Raw genomic sequence first — 21,756 nt, 5'->3', positions numbered from 1 at the left:
AGTTTCTGCTCTTTTGCCTATTTCACATCTTTGACTCACTTGGAATAGGTGTCCCTGCCCCCGGCCCCAGGCTCAGCTGCCCAGCGAGGCCACGGCGCCCCCGGGAACCTCCCCCCGCCCCTAGCCGCGAGCGTAATTCCAGGTCCCTCCTCGGAAGGCGCACAGGCAGAAAAGCGCGTCGCCCGGGACTGGGAGGGACCAGCTTCCCGCTCTAAATAAAGCACGTCCCGGCGGCGGCCCGGGGCCCTGGGCTCCTTCGATGTTGGGGCGTTGGCGCCCGAGAATCCGGGAGCCCCGCAGCTCCCTGGCACCGACTTTTTCCCCTTCCCTGGCCGGCAGCTGAACAGGGTCCCGCGGCTGCGCCGGGAGGAACCGTGGGTGGAAAAGCCGCTGCAGCTCAGCGGGAAGGGGGCTGAGGGAGCTGTCACTTGTTGCGGCTAATGAACGGTGCCCGACCGTGGACCGCAACTGTTTCTAAAATCTTTAGCTGTGCCCGCGATCCCCCAGCCTGCGCCCCTCAGCTCGGAGCCGGGAAGCAAGGGCAAGCGGGAGCAGCTGGCCATGCGGGAGAAGAGAGGACCGCGCCCCGAGAGCCCGCCTGGCTGGGTGCTAGGTGCCCGAGGGGCGCAGGTCCGGTCCCGCTTGCGGCCGCTGCCGGGGCTTCCGACCGCAGAGCGTCCTCCCTGACGGGGAAACCGCACGGGACACAACCCAACGCAGCTCGTCACCTACTTACAAATCGCTGTCGCTAGGATTCCCGCCACTCCTCTCAGACCAGCCCCCCACCCCTGCCACTTTTCGGAGTCCCCCGCCCCCGTCACTGCCTCCCCGGAGCTGCGGGGCAGTCGGACGCGGAGCCGCAGAGCCGCGAGGACGCCCGGCTGGAGCTGCCCTTTGCAGCCGAGCCGGCGCCCCCTGCCCTTCGCCGTGGTGTTGGGCGGGCTCCCCTGCCGCCCTCGCTCCGCTCCTCCCGGCTCTCTTCCCCGCTCTCCTTCCGCAGGTCTCGTAGCTCCACCACCGCCGGGTGCGGCGGGGCAGGCGCGATGCGGCAGCTGTGCCGGGGCCGCGTGCTGGGCATCTCGGTGGCCATCGCGCACGGGGTCTTCTCGGGCTCCCTCAACATCCTGCTCAAGTTCCTCATCAGCCGCTACCAGTTCACCTTCCTGACCCTGGTGCAGTGCCTGACCAGCTCCACGGCGGCGCTGAGCCTGGAGCTGCTGCGGCGCCTCGGGTTCATCGCTGTGCCCCCGTTTGGCCTGAGCCTGGCTCGCTCCTTCGCGGGGGTCACCGTGCTCTCCACGCTGCAGTCCAGCCTCACGCTCTGGTCGCTGCGCGGCCTCAGCCTGCCTATGTACGTGGTCTTCAAGCGCTGCCTGCCCCTGGTCACCATGCTCATCGGCGTCCTGGTGCTCAAGAACGGCGCGCCCTCGCCGGGGGTGCTCGCGGCCGTGCTCATCACCACTTGCGGCGCGGCGCTGGCAGGTGAGCGGGACCCGCGCGGACCCCCGGTACACCCCACCCCACCAGTCAGAGACCGCGGAGATCACTTAGGGCAAAGCCCTCACTTCCAGATGGGGAGACTGAGGCAGAGAGAGGCGGAAAGCTTTGAACGTGGTCGCTCGGCTCGAAAACGGTACTTCTGAGACCCAGCAGAGCCTTCCCCAGGGTTCCGGCCTCCCCCTTTCAGAGACCCCTCCCCCGCCCCCCGTCCTGGCTTCCGACCCCCGCCCGTCTCACTCCGTATCGCCCTTCCGTTCTCGCCCTCCCCCTTCCGTCTTCCCCCTTTATTCGTTCCTTCCTCCGGGAGGGGTGGGAGAGCCTCCTGAGCCTGGGAGCTAGAGTCCCCAGACCAAGACGGATGGAGGGGGCCGTGAACTTCCCTGGGTCACGCGGGGCCGGAGTAGGGAGGGACGACGGGAGCCAAGCTGGAGCCCCGGGGCTAGTTTGGGATCTCCGGCGCCGCGCGGGGGGCTGCGGGCGCGAGGCAGAGGCAACTGGATTGAGACCCGTGCGGGCCGGGCTTGGAGGACTGAGCGAGATGGGAGCTGGCGAAGCGGGATGCCTTCATTCGAGGGTCGAGGGGAGGGCGTTCTTCGCCCGGTTCCCAGCCCGCCGGCGGTTAGAAGCCACTAGCCGGGGCCCGCTCGCTCCTCCGGTGCCCCACGGAGGCGACAGGCGTACCACGCGCCTGGGTGACATCCGTGCCAGCTCGGGAAGCCACAGCGCCTACCCCGAGGGCATCTGCGCTGTCCTGGGCCTCTGTCTTGGATAGAGGTAGACGAGATACCCCCGGGGATAAGGAAGGGAAGGCGCGCCTCTCCTGCCTCGAACTGGGCGTTGACTGAACTTGGCTCTTCCTTTTGATAAGCGTGGGTAGAGCTGGGGCGCGAACCCTGTCTACTTTCCAACAGACGCCGTTGCCCCAGTGGGTACCCACCCTTGCCAACCCGGTGTCTCCTCTTTTTCCTTCCTGCCCTGGCTCCTCCGGCCTCTTGATGCGCTCCAGGAGCCGGCGACCTGACCGGCGACCCCCTCGGGTACGTGACGGGCGTGCTGGCGGTGCTGGTGCACGCCGCCTACCTGGTGCTCATCCAGAAGGCGAGCGCCGACACGGAGCACGGGCCGCTCACCGCGCAGTACGTCATCGCTGTCTCCGCCACCCCGCTGCTGGTCATCTTCTCCTTCGCCAGCAGCGACTCTATCCACGCCTGGACCTTCCCCGGCTGGAAGGACCCGGCCATGGTGTGCATCTTCGTGGCCTGCATCCTGATCGGCTGTGCCATGAACTTCACTACGCTGCACTGCACCTACATCAACTCAGCGGTGACCACCAGCTTCGTGGGGGTGGTGAAGAGCATCGCTACCATCACGGTGGGTATGGTGGCCTTCAGCGATGTGGAGCCCACCTCTCTATTCATTGCCGGAGTCGTGGTGAACACCCTGGGCTCCGTCATTTACTGCGTGGCCAAATTTTTGGAAACCAGAAAGCAAAGCAATTACGAGGACTTGGAGACGCAGCCCGGGGGACAGGAGGAGCAGCCAAGTGGAGGCCAGCTGCCGTTCGGCTTGGAGGAGCTGCCCGCGGAGGGTGGAAGTGGCGGGTCAGAAGGTGGGAAGGCAGCAGGTGGCGCCACTCAGCAGGGTGGGCAAGAGGCGAGGGGCAGCCCCAGAGGAGTCCCGCTGGTGGCTGGGAGCTCGCAGCTCTCAGACAGCCCTGAAGAAGTGAGCAAGAGGTCATTAAAGGATACTTACCTGGAAGTGTGGAGGTTAGTTAGGGGAACCAAGTACGTGAAGAAGGATTATTTGATAGAAAATGAAGAGTTACCCAGTCCTTGAAAAGGAAATGCATGTATGTATATATGTACATACACTTATTTTCTATGTTAGAGATGACATATTTTAATGAGGAGCCGCCCAATATTTTGCTTTGAGGAGTGGGGAAGGGAAGCAAAGAAAGAAGCTGAAACGCCTGACAGCAACAAAATTAACAACGGCGTGTGAATAATTTAGCGGGAGTTTAGCCGAGGCACCACAGAGAGGAAAGAATGTGACGGTGACTAAAATTAAGGCAGGGTTTCCGGCTGCAGACTCCCGGCACATTTTTTGTCATTATGACCATAACCACATATCTGCATGTACCGAGAGTCCTTCAACCACCCCCTACAAAGACGGAGTGTAGAAATGATAGCAGCGCTTAGTAAACTCAAAGGTTACATGCAGGGGCACCTTTTTGGAGATAGTTAGATCTATGGTTTTTACGGCCAGCTGGGAAGAGTATATTATTGAAATGACATTTTTAAATACACTGATGTTTACTGTTTATAGTCATCTGAAATATGTTTCCTCTAATATTTCCTCACTTTTAAAAAATATATAAGTGCTCTACTATTCTATTATACATTGGTAGAAAATGTTAAAGCTATTTTGAAACTATGAATCCTTAGCTTTAATCATGAAGTTTAAAGTTGGCTTTTAGTAATTGTAAAAACAATTGGAGAGGTTGTTTTGGTTCATTGCTTTATAATATTTATTACTGAATGCCATAACCTTTTTAAAAAACAGTTTTACCGTGTCCAGTATTCTCTCAAGTAAATGCAACGGCTGACGTATAATTCACTATTAACTGGAACCCAAACAGAAATGAGACCGTTCTGTTAAGCTAGGCCTTTCAAGTTGCTCTGCACATCCAAACCGTGTTACAAAAAGAGCAACTGCTATATTCACTTTATGATATTTTTCTATCTTAAATTTGTCAAAATAAAGTATGAGTCTCTCTGCTAAAAGGGATAATGTTAGAAATTTGTTCTAGACACATCTGTGTCCTCTTGCTGTTGTGTGGCGCGTGTTTGCCTTCCATGGTGGTGTTTTAGTATCTGGGATGCAGGGCCCATCCCATCAGGAACTTCCTAAATTAGCATGGCAGTTTGGTTTCAAACAACAACAGCATCAAAACACTCTCATTTTCCAGTCAAGGAAAAGTAAAGTAAAAATAAGTCCTGCCTCATGCTGTAGTATGAAAGCCATCCACAGCCGACTTCAGTTAACATAGAGTTTGAGACATAATAGTAGCGGGCAGCCCTCTCCTGGAGAGGTACTTGGAGGGTGAAGACACTCATTATTTGCCAGCATATTTCTGAGAGTCTCAGATGGTGGCCTCCTTTATTTTTCTTTATTTTTCCAAAAATCAAAACAGAGCAAAAAGCAGAGGCGTCGGTTTGTCTCCACAAGCTGGTTAAGTGACATTGTAATGGTTTGTAATGGTTTGTGACTGGGTCTGGTTGACTTGTTCTCACGGCAGTTGATTGTTTCCATAGGTACGTCTACAAGCCATTTAAGATGTAGGAGCTCTCACTTGGCTGCAGTTAGGAATGGTTGGCTAGAGTTATACTGGCTTCTTTCAAAATAAGCCTTAGTTGTAATGCCGGCATGCCAGAAGCCAACCTCCTGCTGCAACTCTGTGAAGCTGAGGATTAGTGAAAAGCAGCGAAGTTGAATGAAGTATATATATTTTTGTTAAGTCCACTCTCAGGCAAATAGATAAAATGATTGTTTTTCACTGAAAAAAGAATTCCTTTTGGTTAAAACTGTTGGTTTGCATTTATTACAAAAAGATTAACTCTTTGCTGTCAATAAACTTTTGGAGACACTGTATCAGTTAGAATTCTCCAGAGAAACAGAACCAAGAAGGTGTGTGTGTGTGTGTGTGTATGTGTGTGCATACTGAACCTAGAAGATCTATCTATCTGTCTACTTTAAGGAATTGGCCACTGTGGGAGTTGGCAAATCTAAAATCTGTAAGACAGGCCAGCAAGTGGGAAACTCAGGTGGGGCTTTTATGTTGCAGTCTTGAGGCAAAATTCCTTCTTCTGCAAACCTCAGTCTTTGCTCTTAAGGCATTCAACTGATTGGATGAGGCCCACCCACATTATGGAGGGTAATCTCCTTTACTCAAAGTTTACTGAGTATAAATACCAGCTATATCTTTAAAGTGTCTCCACAGCAACATTTAGACTACTATTGGACCAAACAACTGGGCACCACAGCCTAGACAGTTGTCATAGAAAAGTAACCATCACAGACACCTATGGTAGGAGGGGGGGTATGATAGGATAGAAAACACCCAGGAAGATCAAAAGCGTCACATGTATTGGTTTGGGCAAAGCTTGGGAGTCTCTCCGTGGAGCAAGCAAGTCACAGGGCAGGGCAGAATAGGAGTTAGTGCTGGAGCTCAGCCACAGGAGGGCACGATTAGGTGGCAGCCATGGCCTGGTTTGCAAATCCTTCCTCCACGGTCTGTAGCACTTGAGTCCATCCACAGACTCAGGTCCACCCTGACCTTTGGGCTCTGTCAAGGCATTGAGTCAGGCACGAAGGAGGCTTCTGACATTCTCCAGAGTATCACCATGGGAGGGACTCAGCTGGAAGTCACAACTGTCGCGTGAGTGACCCAGTCTTTGTGCCCATTTCTGACAACTTGGATTCTCCCTTTTTCTGAGAATATGCCCCCACCTTGTACGCCTTTTGGTGTCTGGTCCCAACTGACAGTCTGTTCCTCTATCAGTTCTTCAGGATGGAGGCCCTGCCTCACACTCACTTCTCAGCTGGAATCTGTCTGTGGAACACAGCATGATGTCAGGCATTCTCAATGCTGAGAAGGACCCCAGGGTCCTGAGCTGGACCCCCACCCAGATTCTGTCTAGCCCTCTATTGTTAATTGAATCATAGATCAATCAGAAGCTCTGGGGTAAAAGATTTCCCAGAACTGTGCAGGTGAGAGGGTGTGTACATGCTACTGCGGGTTGCTGAACAGAGCTGAAGCAGTGACCTACACTTCTATGAGACTAGCCATCCTGAAAAGTGGTGTCAGAGGGCCTACTAGTCTGTATGATTAATAGCAATAGTTCACCAAGACAAAGCTGGGTGAAACTCACAAGTCCTTACCTGACTGAAGATTTTTTTTTTTTTTTTTTTTTTTGCCTTTTAGTTTGAGAAGTTTCTATTGACCTATCTTCAAGCTCACTGATTCTGTTTTGGCCATGCCCAGTCTGTTGATGAGCCCATGAAGGTCATTCTTCATTTCTGTCAGTGTTTTGGTTTTTTTAAAAAACTTCTAGCATTTCCTTTGAATTCTTTCTTAGAGTTTCCATCTCCCTGCTTACATTGCCCATCTGCTCTAGCATGTTGTCTACTTATTCCATTAGATCCATTAGCATATTAATTATAGTTATTTTAAATTCCCTGTCTGGTAATTCCAGAACCTGTGTCAAATCTGAGTCTGGTCCTGATGCTTGCTTTGTCTTATTCAGACATGTTTCATCCTTGTTGCTTAACATGCCTTATAACTTTGTTGTTGTTATTGAAAGCTAGGTGATGTATGGGATCATAGAAACTGGGGTAAATATGCTTCTAGTGTGAGATTTCATGGTAATATTGACTTTGTTTAATGTTTGCTGCAACTGTTGTCTTTGGGCTTCTCTAAGAACTCCTCCTTAAATAGAGTTTGACACACCTCAGCTCTTACAGCTGTAATCCACTCTTATTAGATTGGAGCCTTGTCGGTGTGCTGGTAAAGTGTAGGGGCGGGGACATGTTCTACAATCTTATTATTACATCTCAGTCTGTTAGTGGCCTGTGTCCCTGGGTTGTGACCTTCACAGGTGTTTCTTAGCCTTTTCTTTTTTCTCCACTTAGATGATACAGGAAGACCAGAGGGGCTTCCAGTGGGAAAAATGCCCTTTCCCCAGGGTGGGAAAGTCTGGTAAGTCCCTGCCGCTGGAGAGTAGGCCTCTGTTGTGAAGAACCCTCTGGGCATATTTCAAAATGGTAACTCTTTCCCTCCCTCTGCCAGAGGGCCAAGGTTTCGGAGAAGTCAAACCCATGAAAATGTAGTGGCTCCCCTAAGACTCCTCCAGGAGTTTCTCACGTGGTAGTCCACATTCAGCCTCCAGAAATTTATAAAATTTACCATTGAAGTGTTTCTACCAGTTTATAGCTCCAATGGCTTCTGCTTCAGGTAAGGAGGTCTCTGCTGTAACTTCCTGGATTCATCTGTCTATCCAGATTTAGGGGTGGCAGTTTGCCCTGTGACCTCAGTTCTCCGATGAGTCCTTGAAAAGTCATTGATTTTCAGTTTGTTCATCTTTTTCTGCTTGTAAGGAAGATAGTAACAACTTCTAAGCTCTTTATATGATGGAGCTGAACCAGAAGTCCTGGCTGAAGATTTTTGAAAAGTCTGCTCAATTTCTGTAACGACAGCCACTGTGAAGGGAAAGTAGACATTCCTAAGGAAGGTTCCAAAAGAAAATAAAAGCACCCAAAGCTACTGGCCCTTCTTGTAACTCCTGACCTCTGCACCGCATGTTGAGTGTTGGCCACTCCTGCACTCAAGCTGTGGTGATATACGCAGGTGAGTGTGGGCAACTTTTGAGTCCAAGTGTGAACAAGAGTCAATGCGCATTGAGATTGGTTGCCACAGTAGTTGTCGTTAGTATAAAACAAAGTCGTTTTTATTGTTGCTATTTGCTTAAGTCATTTTAAGTTGAGATTTCTGCCACTTTCAACCCAAAGAGTCCCAAGTGGCACCAATATAAATGAATGGTTCTTAGCCCGCAGGGTGGGGTGAACAACAAAAGAGGTTTGTGTTTGTTTGTTTTGTTTCTGTTTTTCATTTTTCACCATGCAAGCTGTTACCTGCACCTGACTAAGGATTAGATGTGTCACCCTGTTCTCTTACAAATTACCATCTACCATGTATCACCTATGGTCTTAAACAACCCATGGTTTTACCTGTTGTCTTTCTCTTCAGTTTACAATTCAGTTGAATCCCACATTCGTGCTTCACAAATTCACTGGACATTGGAGCAATGTTGTGTATCGCACACCATTATAAATAATAATACCTGAGGTTTATTATTACACTGCTTGCTATTTGCTCAATGCAGTTCTAAGTGTTTTATATGGACTAATTCATGTAATTCTCACAATATTCCTACAGGCTGGCATTAATATTATCTCAATAATACAAAGGATAAACTGAGGCATGAAGAGGCTCCGTAACTTGCCCTGGTCTCATAGCTGGTAACTTGTAGGTGTGGGGGCTGATCTGAACCCAGGTGGTCTAGCTCCAGTGCCCATCTGTCTCACCATTATGCTATTCTGCCTCTTGGTAAGAAGCACTCAACCTGACATCATAAAGCTGGAGGAGGTGGGAGTGGTGGTGGGCAGTTCCAATGCTTGTTAATTTTGCAACTCAGTGAGGACCCAGACTCTATCCATGATTCCTTTCTGCTGTCCTCAAAAAGGAAAAGGATCCAACCTATACATTTGTACGTACGAACAGTTTTCTGTTTGTGAGCACTAAGGGACCCAGAAAGCAGTTGAGGTACCATGAAAACAGAATAGAGATAGGGGTCCAATTACTTTTTTTTTTTTTTTTTTTGGCGGTACGCGGGCCTCTCACTTTTGTGGCCTCTCCCGTTGTGGAACACAGGCTCCAGGCGCGCAGGCTCAGCGGCCATGGCTCATGGGCCCAGCCGCTCCGCGGCATGTGGGATCTTCCCGGACCGGGGCACGAACCCGTGTCCCCTGCATTGGCAGGCGGACTCTCAACCACTGCGCCACCAGGGAAGCCCTCCGGTTGCTATTATAACCAAGTCCCCAAGATCTCCAGGCTTTTTGGTCCATCTCTCATCTAATAGTCAAATAAAACAACTTAATCCTTCACCTTAAATAACCCTGAAAAGTACAGAGCTTCAGACTAGTGTTTCTGAGGATTCCTTGAGCATGTGTTGTTGATGACTTCCTTCTCCCAGCTGCTGTGCCAATCACTTAAAAAAAAAAAAAGCTTTATTGAAATATAATTTACATCCATAAAATTTGCTCATTTTAAGGGCACAATAGTCATTAGTATATTTATAGAATTGTACAACTGTTACCACCGTCTAATTTTAGAACATTTTTATCATCCCCAGAAGAAATCGTGTACCGTTAGAAGACAGTATCCATATCTCCTGAATCTTCCTAGCCCCTAGCATCACAAATCTACTTTCAGCCTCTATGGATTTGCCTCTTCTGGTCGGATGCTTCCTGCTGTCCTGAAATTGCTCTTTCAAGCTGCTCTTCCTAACCCGCTCCTGTGCTCCTTTTTTACGCCAGCTGTTGCTAATAGAAAGTTGATGTTGGGATGCAGTTGAGGAGATCTACTAACTGCTTGAAGCTCCCTATCATAAGGGCATTTCAGTGCAGGAAAGGAAAACTTGAAAGTTAATGTCGAAAGTCCTTGCTCTTGGTGTCTCTGAGTATTTCTCTCCCTACTTGGGCCTTGCTTGCTGCTATGCACAGTCCCTTTCCCATAGTCACATTTACCCTAGACTTAAGCCCCCAAGTTCCTTATTTTCTTAATATTTTTCTGAAGAAGTAACCGGAAGGGCTATAATACTGTTCTCTAAGACAAAAGAGCAATCATTCTCCAATATAATTCTTCACCACATCCTAGAATGTGGAAAAGCCATAGTTATTAAACCATCACCCCTTTTCTGTCCCACTACACAAAACACACACACACAGATATGTATATATGGGGATATATATATATACATATATGTACACACATATATATATCTATATATATATGTGTGTACATATATGTATGTATCTATCTATCTATCTATCTATATATATATACACATGGATAGAGAAAGTTACTCTGGAAGATTTTACAATTAATGCAAAGTTAATTGCCCATCTGTCATCTCCCAGCCCCTCTCCTATTCTTCCTTGCACACAGAACTCTAAACTTGTTCAGGTACAAGTAGCAATGTGCTCAGGGAAGGTGGGCCGACCCCCTAGTTGGATTAGTCATCATTTTTCTAAAGCCGTCATGGTGGACCCATAGCTCTTTGCCAATGATTGGTTTAGCGGTGGGCCTGTGACCCAGCTAGAGAATGAGGTGAATGAGTAAGTACGCTAGGGAAGGGGTTCTGGGCAATTTCGCTCTGATAAGAAGACGCTCTTCAGAAGAAACTCCCTTTATCCCGCCTTTGCACACAGTTGGTGTGGATGTGATGTCTGAAGCTACAGTAGTCATTTTGTAGCCGTGAGTGAACAGCCCTAAGGGTGTACAGCAACGTGCTGAAGGTGACGAAGAAAATGAGGGAAAGAGTCTGTTTCTTGACACCGTCATTGTGCTGCTGAATTAGGAACACTGGAACTGCCTACTTCAGGCTTCTTGTTATAGGAGAGGATAAATTCCTGTTCTAAAGTCATTTTTGGTTGGGCATTCTTTTTCTTTCAGTCAAACACTTCCCAACTGATATAACTTAAATTTGATAATTAATTTTGCTTCTGAAAGAAAATACACTTGAAAAGCAAAACTTTTTTTCCATTGCAACACCGATTTTAACCCATCTATCTATAATTTATCCCTTTATTCAACATTTATTAAGTAAATATTTTATACCAATTTATGTAATGTGTTTCCTTTTTTAAAATATTTCTTTATAGTCAATGTAACTAGTGATTTTATATACATAAAGGATTCCTTCCAAAAGGGCTAATTTGAGGATAAAGACTAGTCAAAACATTCTTTGAAAGGGCAATAAAAATTCTAAGGTTGGGCTTCCCTGGTGGCGCAGTGGTTGAGAGTCCGCCTGCCGATGCAGGGGACACGGGTTCGTGCCCTGGTCCTGGAAGATCTCACATGCCGCGGAGCGGCTGGGCCCGTGAGCCATGGCTGCTGAGCCTGCGCGTCCGGGACCTGTGCTCCGCAACGGGAGAGGCCACGGCAGTGAGAGGCCCGCGTACTGCAACAAACAAACAAACAAACAAACAGAAAACAAAACCCAAACTCTAAGGTTTATCTTCTAAAGTTTATCTTCAAGACACAACTGGACAATGTTTCTCATATTCACCAAGAGTTTAAAAAACGAACTAGAAATGTGATAAAAAAAGGGGGGGCAAAAGGTGTCAAAAGAAAGTTTTTAGCAAAGGAGAGCAAATGTCTCTTATACAGATGAAAGGATCCTTAACATCATTTAAATAGGAGAAAAGCAAATTAAACCACAATGAAAACACGCGTGTCAGCAAGGCTGTTGGAACGAAGGTTGTTCAGGAGAAAGCACGTTGGTACCACCTCTGAAGACAAGAAAATGGATGATAAATAATGTACCTTATTATGGGCTGAATGTTAATGTCTCCCTCCTCTACCCCCAATTCATATGTTGAAATCCTAACCCTCAAGGTGTTGGTATTAGGAGGTGGACCCTCTGGGAGGTCATTAAGTCATGAGAGTGGAGGCCTCCTACCTGGGATTGGTGTCCTTATAAGAAGAGATAAGTGAGCGTGCCTTCTCTCTCTGCTCTCTGCCATGTAAGTGTACAAAGAGGAGCTGGCTCTCTGCAAACCAGAAATCAGGCCCTCGCAAGACACGGGATCTGCCATCACCTTGATGTTGGACGTTCCCAGCCTTCAGAATTGTGAGAAATAAATTTCGGTTGTTTAAGCCACTCAGTCTATGGAATTCTGTAGTTCAAACTGACTAAGACACAGCTATTATTTCATCCAGAATTTATCCTAAAAATATGATTGCACATGGGCACAACAATATATGTACAAGGACTAAACCATTTTTGCCCTACCAAAAATGACAAGAATCCTAAACTTCTATTTAAAGAGTGCTGGTTAAATAATTTATGATACAGCCAAACAACAGAAGACCTGCAGTCATTTACAAAGAAAGACTTGGGGATGATCTTCAAGATAGGTCTAGGAAAAGCGTGCAGTATAGAAAAGTGTGGATTGCATGCTACCGTGTGTCTACAAAAAGGGATGCTGTCCCTTTGTACACATATGATATCTTTGGAAGACTACAGAAGTTGGTAATAATTCACAGTTGTCACTGTGAAGGGGAATCAGGTGACAGTGGTACAGGGGTCAGGGGAAGACACACTGTGTACCCCTTAGTACCTTTTGGATTTTGTGTCCTCTGAATTATCTACTTAAAATTATTAGCATAGTAACTTTAAAAGGTGACTACATTCCATGATGGGACCAACAAAGCCTCTTTGTCTCCCAAACTTCCCTTTCCATGGGTTCTTGCTAGATACTGGTGTTTGCTGGCTGCTGTTAACACGATACTGACAACCCACTAATAAATACACCAAGGCTTGGTGAATCCTTAATATTCCCCCCAAAGTATAGAGGATAAATAAATCAAATTCTAAAAAGTAATTCAAAATATGTGCTTGTGCCCGATAAGATTGCTAAGGTCTGAATGTTTGTGTCTTCCCCAAATTCATATGTTGAAAAAATAATGCCAAATGTGATGGTATTAGTAGGTGGGGTCTTTGGGGAGTGCTTAGGTCTTGAGAGGGGAGACTTCATAAATGGATTATTGTTCTTACAAAAGAGACAAAGATTTTATTTTAGATAAATACCTTTGGTGGGCACTTAGTTTTCCCCAGGCATTCCTTCTCCCTTCTTCCTTCTGGTCCTGGAGCGCCCTGCTTTAGCTGCAGACCTCAGACTACAATCCCAAGTCTCCCTGCGACTGGCTGCAGCCAATGGGATATAAATGAATAGAATGAGGACAATGCCCATATCACTTGTTTAAAAGAAACTTGCTTGTTGATGAGAACGTTTTGGAAATGGATAGTAGTGATGGTTGCACAACACTGTGAATGGAATCAGTGCCGTTGAATTGTACACTTAAAAATGGTTAAAAGGGCAAATTTTACTATCTATAGTCCGGTCAGACTGTTACAACAAAATACCATTTTAAACCACAAACATTTTTTTTCACAGTCATGGAAGCTGGAAGTCCACGATCAGGGTGCCAGCATGGTTGGGTTCTGTAAGGACCCGCTTCCTGGCTTAGGTAGACAGCCACCCTCTTGCCATGTCCTTACTTGGCTAAGCGAGAGCTCTGGGCTGTTCATCCCCTTATGTGGGCACCAATCCCATCGTGGGGCTCTACTCACACGACCTCATCCAAATCCAATCATCTCCCCAAAACCCCACCTCCAAATACCACCACACTGGGGATTAGGGCCTCAACATATGAATTTGGGGAAGGTCACATTCAGTCCATAGCAATATATTTTACCGCTATTAAAAAAATTAATAATGTAATATACCCAAGTCCATTGACCTGTACACTTTAAACGGGTGAATTGTACGGTAGGCATATTTTTAAAAAGTAAAAGAAACCTGCTTGTCCTTTCCTCTCTCTCTTTCCTGTCCCATGGCTGGACTGTGGATGTGGCACTGACCCAGCTAGGACCAAACACCTTTAGAAGAAAGCTGGGAACCTGAATAATCCTGTGAGTGAGGTTTTCTACCATTACAACCCTACCCCTACTTTCAGACTATTGTGAGAGAGAAATACACTTGTTTGTTGACCTTCTGTTCTCAGGATTCTTTGTAGTTCAACAGTTGAGCCAGTGTTCTCACCGAAACACTGTCACCTCACTTGTCACAGTGAGAAAGACAATGATTTGGAAAAAAGAGACAGGGATTGAGGGTATCAACCTACTCTCTTTCTTCTGCTCCTTCCCTCCATCATCTTGACCAGCACTCCATTTGTAACCAGCAACGTCCCAGGACTCCACAATTCCTACTTTAATTTACAGAACTGCTGAACACCCAGTACTGTATATAAGAGTAAGCTACTACTATCCAATTGTTTCCTTTGATTTCATTAACAGTGGACGGAGTTTCAACGAATACAATATTCTACGGTAGAACTTAAATAAAAATTAGTTCATGGTTTATGCCAACAGAGTCAATTGAATATATCAACCATGTTCAAATAAGCAAATCAATTTTTTCCCTAGCTATCTGAGTAATGTCTGTTTGCCATTTGTTCCTTTTATTTCACTACAGAAAAGATTATGGAACATGAAAGCAGAAGGGTAGAAACCATCACTTTTCTTAAATCCATCCTTTATTATAAACTAATTCGGTAGATCTTCAGAGCTTGCAAAAATGTAGCAATGGATTAACTTCAGTGATATGTTCTCAAAATAACCCATAAAGTAAATTTGATGCAACGGAAAGAACAATTACTTATTATCAAAGGGCATGCCTTTGATTATGTCTCTTCACATGATGTAATTCCAAATATGTTTGGCTCATTTCTGCCTCTGGATCAACTTTTTCCTGTGGTGTGATGGAAGAGACAAAGGTTGATTTTAATTGTTTGATGCCAAAACACCTGTTGAAAAATTTAAAAGCTTGATAATCTTGATGTTTTTCTATCTTGATGCAGACCTAATTCAGAGAGATCTGGACAGTGGACCAAATTCCTTGCTTTTCGTTTGGCTATTTGGCTTCATGCAAAATAGCCGTGTGTGTGTATGTGTCCTTGTATCAAAGATCTCTTAATGAATGAGAGATGCTGTTGGTCTTGGACTGGCTTTCCATACAATTACGATGAATCTAGAGTGCTAATGTATTGTGTGATTTAATAAGACATCACCAGTTATAAATCTCTGCTATATAGCACCCCTGCCTTGGATTAGTGGAAGTTAACACAGGTCATGTCTGAAATTCAAAAGTCCTGACTATATGTGGAGTGCTTTCATACTGATTGCCCAGTTCTCTGAAGGGCTACAATTCTTTCTCATCAATGATGGCTGTGCCCAGTTACCCTTAAAGCAGCCCATTGCAAGCAGCCCAGTTCAAAAGACCAGTTTCCTATTTTCCTTTCAGGAGTAATGTTCAATTTTCAAATGAATTAGACAGGCAAATTGGGGAAAGTTTCACATTTTGCAATTCGCCTAGTGGGTGTCTTCCAAAATCTGCAATATATTTTATAAACATTATTACTGACTTGGTAAACGGCCATTTCTGTAGGCACTTACTGTCATTGTGATGGTATAAAGGCAAATTCACTTTACCTAATATTCCCTAAGCCTTCCAGAGTGCTGCAGTAATCGCAGGATGGTGCTACCTCTTCCATGTGATGAATGGCTTTGTAAACAAACACTTTCCCCTTTAATTCCATCACCATATGGAGAGATGATTGTGGAAAGGGAGCCAGTAAACCAGACAGTTCACCGCACAAAGGCAGGTATTCCACTGTCTTATCTGCCCTATTTCCCACTGCCCAGCACTGTGCCTGGAACGTGGTCCAGCACTCAATAAATATCTGTTGACTGACTGACAAAAGAAAACCAAGTCATGAAAAATCAAAGCACAACTTCAGTTTTCTCATTCAATTGGAAACTACATTGGATTATAAGCTCTTTTAGGATGGCCTGATTGGTAAGCCTGATTTCCCTAAAGTGCCATTCTTGGAAAATAAAATGCTGTAAATTGAATCTGCTGGGTAAGGAATTGGCTGTGTAGTCTCTGCATAAAAGGCAGAGGCAGGAAGGCTTGGTGCAGACTGTTTGGAGGTCTGCTCAGCGAGATGGGGAGCTCTCACCCAGCACTCTTGGTTCCCTGAGGCCCCATGCAGTCAGGTTTTAGGAGACTTGCTCTGACTCAATCCAATAAAAATGTTCATAAAGAAATTTTTTTTTTTTTTTGGCTAGGATGCTTGTCTTGAAAAATAATATAGAACATTGTTAACAATTCAGACAGGAATGGTAGAAATAGGTCAGACAAAAAATGAAGGGTGAAATTGTCCTGGCCTTTCTTTAATCTTTTGAACAGTGTTTGAAAGAGCTCTTGGCCGATGAACAAATTTGTTCTGTATTGTGGAGTTAATATCTGTGCCAGGGTTTTTGTCATCCCCCTGGGCATGGTGATCAATATAACTAATAAAGAGGAAATGGCTAGACTGAGCCCATTGGAGGCCAGCAATCTCCCTAATGGGGCCCACAAAAGAAGACGCCCTGAGATAATAGTCACACTGAGTTTGGAGAAATGTGGGTCTTCACAGAACAGTTAGTGGCTCCTCAGTTAGCACTGAGTTACCTTAAGGAAGCTTGGCAACATCCAAGGATGACACTAGAAAAGAGACAGCAAGAGAGTGAACCAAGTGAGTGAGGGAAGAAGGAACCATAGAAGACAGTGAATGAGCAGAAAACAAGGGAACCTTAAAAAAAAAAAACAACTTTATTTTCTTAGAGCATTTTTAGGTTCACAGTGAAACTGAGAGGAAAGTACAGAGATTCCCTACACAATGCATGGCCTCCCCCATTATCAACATCCACCATCAGAGTGATACATTTGTTACAATTGATTAGTCTGCACTGACACATCCCTCTAAGTCCATAGTTTTCATTACGATTCACTCTTGGTGGTGTATATTCTGTGGGTTTTGACAAATGTACACACATCCATCATTATAATATCATACAGAGTATTTTCATGCCCTAAAAATCCTCTGTGGTCTGCCTATTCATCCCTCTCCCACACTCCCAGCCCCTGGCAACCACTGATCCTTTCATTGTTTCCATAGTTTTGCCTTTTCCAGAAGGTTATGTAGTTGGAATCATACAATATTTAACCTTTTCAGACTGGCTCCTTTCCCTACTTAATAATATGTATTTTAGTTTCCATGGCTTGATAGCTCATTATTTTTCAGTGCTGAATAATAGTCCATTTTCTGGATGCACCATGGTTTACTTATCCATTTACCTTCTGAAGGGTATTTTGGTTGCTTCCAAGTTTTGGCAACTATGAATAAAGCTGCAAAAACATCCAGGTTTTCGTGTGGATTCAGGTTTTCAACTCCTTCGGGTAAATACCAAGGAATGTGATATCTGGATAGCATGGTAAGAGTATATTTAGTTTTGTAAGAAACCACCAAACTGTCTTCCAAAGAGGCTGTACCATTCTGCATTCCACCAGCAGTGGGTGAGAGTTCCGGCTGCTCCACATCTTCACTAGCATTTGGTGTTGTCAGTGTTCCAGATATTGGCCATTCTAATATGTGTGTGGTGGTATCTTACCGTTGTTTTAATTTGCATTTCCCTGATGATATATGATGTGGAGCATCTTTCCAAATGCTTATTTGCCATCTGTATATCTTCTTTGGTGAGGTATCTGTTAAGGTGTTTGGTCCATGTTTTAATGGGGTTATTTGTTTTCTTGCTGTTGAGAAAGGATCCTTTATTAGGACAGCAGAAGAGTTTACTGATGTTGGGAGTGAACCAGTGGTCTGTATCTGATATATATATATGGTATATATATATATGTATATGTTTATCCAGTGCTAACACGATCTAGTATATATATGTAATATATGTATATGATATATATCCCTGATATATATATGTATCCAGTGCTAACACAATCTAAGTCACACCCAAGAGAACCTCTGGTTAAAACACAGTGATAAAGAGAAAAATATGTAGTCACCAACTCAAATGCAAAGGGAAAAAATGCATGTTATCGGAGGTATTGTTTGAGAATCAGATAGAAGCCCTGGGTCCAATAGGATTTTTAGGTTTAATGGTTCAATGAGAAAATTAAGGAGGTTTTTCCCTTTAGAGGACAGTTGACTAATTGCCAAAATAGAAACCAATCTAGTTACCAAGTCCTTCAACGTTAGCAGGAAGTTAAAGATGTGTATGAAGAACTGCAAGGCAAGAGCATATACTTTACACCAGGCTCCCATTATTACCCAGGGTGGTCTCAGTTTTCCTCTCTGAAAACTGGGATGATCAAAGAGCTTCAGGATTAAGCTTTTTAGTTTCTTTGTTTCTGTTGTTGTTTTAAGAACAATGAATACACCTTGGTTATTCTTAAAAGCTTAATATGTCAAAATCTGACTAAAAACGAAATAAATGATTTGCTTTGCAGAAACTTGCTTTACAGAAATCGCTTTACAGATTCTAAACATTGTTTAGGTTAGAAAGTTACCGCATGGGGGAAAAAAAAGAAAGCGACCACATGAGAAGAGCCTGTTCAGCTTCCTCAAGCCTCTCCCAGAAGGATGCACGTCAACACCTGTTAGAGGACTCCCCCCACCCTTCCACCAGCTATGTTTTTATTTATGTTTGTGTATTTGTGTCCCCACTAGACAGAGCTTCCACGGAGCAGGGCTTGGGTTTGTTCATCTTTGTATTTCTAGTGACCATGTGCTTTATAGCACCTAGTGTGCATTTAGTAAGTGCTTGCTCAATGCACGAATCCCTTCTGTGTTGAAAATATGTTTTCAAACAAAGAAACACTTGTAATAAAAGGAGTTCACAGGCCCTTCAATAGCAGGCCTTGAAAAACAGTGATGCACTGAAAATCCTCCCTGCATTTCCTGCTATGGTAGTGTTGTCAAAATGTTCAAACCAAATTATACCACAGACATCCAGTTAATTCTTTTTCCCTTTTTATTAAGTCGGCCATGCATTTCTTACTTGCAAATTATGTTGTCCTCAAACCTGGGCATGTCACTGTTATGTAAGCTGGACATTTAGGGACAAAGAATTTGTTTTTTGTTGTTTTGTTTTCAGGTTCAAAAATGGAAAAAGATCTTCAGGGAAACTAGCAAAGCTGGATGAGTCCAGCTGTGGAAGGGTAGGAAAGGTGGCTTTCTAAAAGAGGTCTAATCAATGGAGCTACGTCTATGTGGCTGAGGATGCATTCAAATGCCTGCCAGACACTGTTATTAGTTCTGGATGAACAATGAGAACTGTAATTTTTATTGGCTTAACTTTGAGGATTTTCCCAAAGCTGGAGGCACTCTGATTAAAATCTCCAAATTTGTTAACTAACAAACATTCCTAAGCAGGCCAGAATCTCTCCTGATTGAACACTCTTAATATACAACATAGAAGTGCAAGGTACCCCAGTAGACAATTATTTAAATGAGGTGCCAAATACTTGTGTTAAACAGACATCTTAATTAGCAAAACAGATATATTTTTGCATTTAAAATACTTAATAATACCACCATTCAAGAGTTATAAAGACTGTCTTCTCTGAGAAGGTCAATGAAGTCCCTACGTTGTTCATTTCCATGCATCCCAAAGTGCCTTTCTTATTTCCTTCTCTTCGTGTCATTCTCATGGATTTGCTTGAGGTGTTGCACTTTCCTGAGAGAATAATTTTTATTGTCAGATATGTAAAATGATGTTTTCCTAAGACTGTATTAATTGGCAAAAGTGAGCGTAAGAATATAACCTCAAATATTTTGTAGAGAAGCATCTAGCTTGTTTGTGATGGTTTTATTAGCTGCTTATGGCAAAAAAGTCTTTTTTTTCTTAAGGGTTCAACAATGCATGATTTTTATTCTCTCGCTCTGAGAGCTTGTATCAAAAAAAAAAAAAAAAAAAATATATATATATATATATATATATATATATATAAAACCAAGGAAAATAACTGAAGATTTATGGGCCTCTTGTGCTTTAAAAAGGAAAAAAAAAAGGTAGTCACTAATTTGCTCAGATACAGCAGGCTTAGTGGTCCTGTATTTTGAAGATTTTAAGAATGTTTCTTAAGGTGGGAGGAAAGGGAAAACATTCACTATCCCTTTCCAGAATTTAAACAGAGGGCAGTAGACATTCTTTACACCCAAATAAAATTATGGCAGCATTTCACATGTGACCAAAGTGAATGTAGAATGGAGATGTTCTAAACACAGCTAGGACTCTCAGCAAAGCTAATACTCTAAAATCATATGATTACATTTTGAAAGAAAATGCACAAAAACCAAATAGGAGTTTTGAGATTTTTCATTTGAAGGTAAATCTTAATGCTATTAAATTCACAAATATGTTAATTTAAATACCCAGTTCTATTATCTAAAACACACATTGCAAACATACAAATATCTATTCTCTCCACATGTCAGAGCCCATTCATTTCATGGTTTGGAAATGGGGAGAATAGATCCCCTTAAACTGCAAGTCAGCAGGTGTTTCTTTACAGTTAACTTTAGCAAAATTCATTCAAAATAGTAATTAACAACGATCTTCTTTACTTGTTAACTCACAAGGAAACACCTTCAAAACTGCATTTCGTTAAAGTTTCTGTACTAAAATGTAGAAAAACTGAACTACACAAATATTGAAAAGTTAAAACTTCCTTAATTTTTTATTCCTGGTACCACTACCACAATTTACAGGGCAATATACCTGATTTAATAAAAAGGAAAAAGAAAAAGAAAAAGCTACAACAGATAAAAGACCTCAGGAATGTACGTCTAATTGACACTACATTGCATTAACCAATAGCTGCACTTTTGGCAAACAGTGGCTGTGACAGTCCTGAACAAGAAGGGTTTCCTGTTTAAGCTGCAGGAACTTTTCTGACTATGGATCATCGTTCCTTCTGGCAGATTTTTACAGTTCCTCTAATGCATTTGGGACGACTGTCTCAAAGTAACCTGCAGCTTTCCTGACAACTCCTCGCACTCTCTCCTGCTAAGAACTGTAGCCCTTTTCTTCTGGGTTTTTAGAACCTTCTGCTACCATCCACCACTTCCACCACCAGATCCATAACCACCACCATACGGACTTCCCGAGCTTCTTCCACCAAAACTGCCCCCCTTCATGGGTCCATAATTTGATTGCTGTTGTCCACTATAATTTCCAAAATCATTATAGCTCCCACCATACCATAGTTACCTCCAAAATTTCCTCCTTCATTGTAACCATCATATCCTCCGCCACCGCCATCATATCCTCCACCTTGGTTTCCATATCCTGGTCCACCACCACCATAGCCTCCTCTACTACTGTAACCAGGACCACTGCCATAGTTACCACTGTCGCCTCCAAATCCATCACATCCACCATCACCTCCTCCATGACTACCTCTGCTGCCACCACCTCCATCACCATAGCCTCCTCTTCCACCAAAGTTTCCACCACGGCCAGTTACCTCCACCGCCTCCAAAGTTTCCTCCACGACCCATAAAGTTGCCAGATCCACCTCCACGAGTCTTCCTTTTCTGAGCTGGATTATGATTGGTCCTTGTCCGAAGCTCTTATTAGAATTATTAAAAGAAAGGTATTATCACTCTCTCTGAGTGATACTCAACCTTCTCGGATGATGGATTTTAGTGTCTGCAAGAGTGGTTTAAATTTGAAAAAGACTCTGGATTTATACAGCTACCATGACAGATCAAAATGAGGGCGTATACTCCTAAACTTGAAAAATATTAATATGATCTATTAGGCTTCTTTTTTTCCTTGACCAATCATCCAGGTAACAAATATTTCTTGGGCACTTTGTTGAGTAAGGCACTTTGGGCACACAAAGAAATGTACATGAGACTTAGCTCCTGCTCTCAAGGAGGTAACATTCTCCTTGGGAAGATAAGCTATATGTACATGGCAAGTGACCTAACAATCCAAAATAGTA

The 21,756-nt window shown here is 44.4% G+C and overlaps 1 protein-coding gene and 1 long non-coding RNA gene across 2 annotated transcripts; one reads left to right on the top strand and one right to left on the bottom strand.

Annotated features, from left to right (window-relative positions):
• Positions 1-825: 825 nt before the first annotated feature.
• Positions 826-4,278, top strand: SLC35D3 (solute carrier family 35 member D3). Its single transcript, XM_032651452.1, has 2 exons — positions 826-1,482; positions 2,507-4,278. The coding sequence occupies exons 1-2, from the start codon at positions 1,044-1,046 to the stop codon at positions 3,334-3,336; spliced, it is 1,269 nt and encodes a 422-aa protein (XP_032507343.1). The 5' UTR covers positions 826-1,043; the 3' UTR covers positions 3,337-4,278.
• A 3,048-nt stretch (positions 4,279-7,326) lies between these two features.
• Positions 7,327-21,175, bottom strand: LOC116763673. Its single transcript, XR_004352597.1, has 3 exons — positions 20,904-21,175; positions 13,476-13,480; positions 7,327-7,339 (listed from the first exon to the last, which is right to left on the bottom strand). It is a non-coding gene; the product is annotated as an uncharacterized LOC116763673 (long non-coding RNA).
• Positions 21,176-21,756: the final 581 nt, after the last annotated feature.

Source organism: Phocoena sinus, chromosome 12 (assembly GCF_008692025.1).
Source record: "Phocoena sinus isolate mPhoSin1 chromosome 12, mPhoSin1.pri, whole genome shotgun sequence".
Taxonomy (NCBI): domain Eukaryota; kingdom Metazoa; phylum Chordata; class Mammalia; order Artiodactyla; family Phocoenidae; genus Phocoena; species Phocoena sinus.
Note: the sequence above shows the minus strand (reverse complement) of the source record. Positions and strands in the feature narration are given on the sequence as shown.

Bases quoted from the DNA above. Each gene is read 5' to 3' on its own strand.
- SLC35D3 (XM_032651452.1), top strand. From the start codon at position 1,044: ATGCGGCAGCTGTGCCGGGGCCGCGTGCTGGGCATCTCGGTGGCCATC. The intron at 1,483-2,506 runs GTGAGCGGGACC...GATGCGCTCCAG, and splicing joins TTGCGGCGCGGCGCTGGCAG to GAGCCGGCGACCTGACCGGC.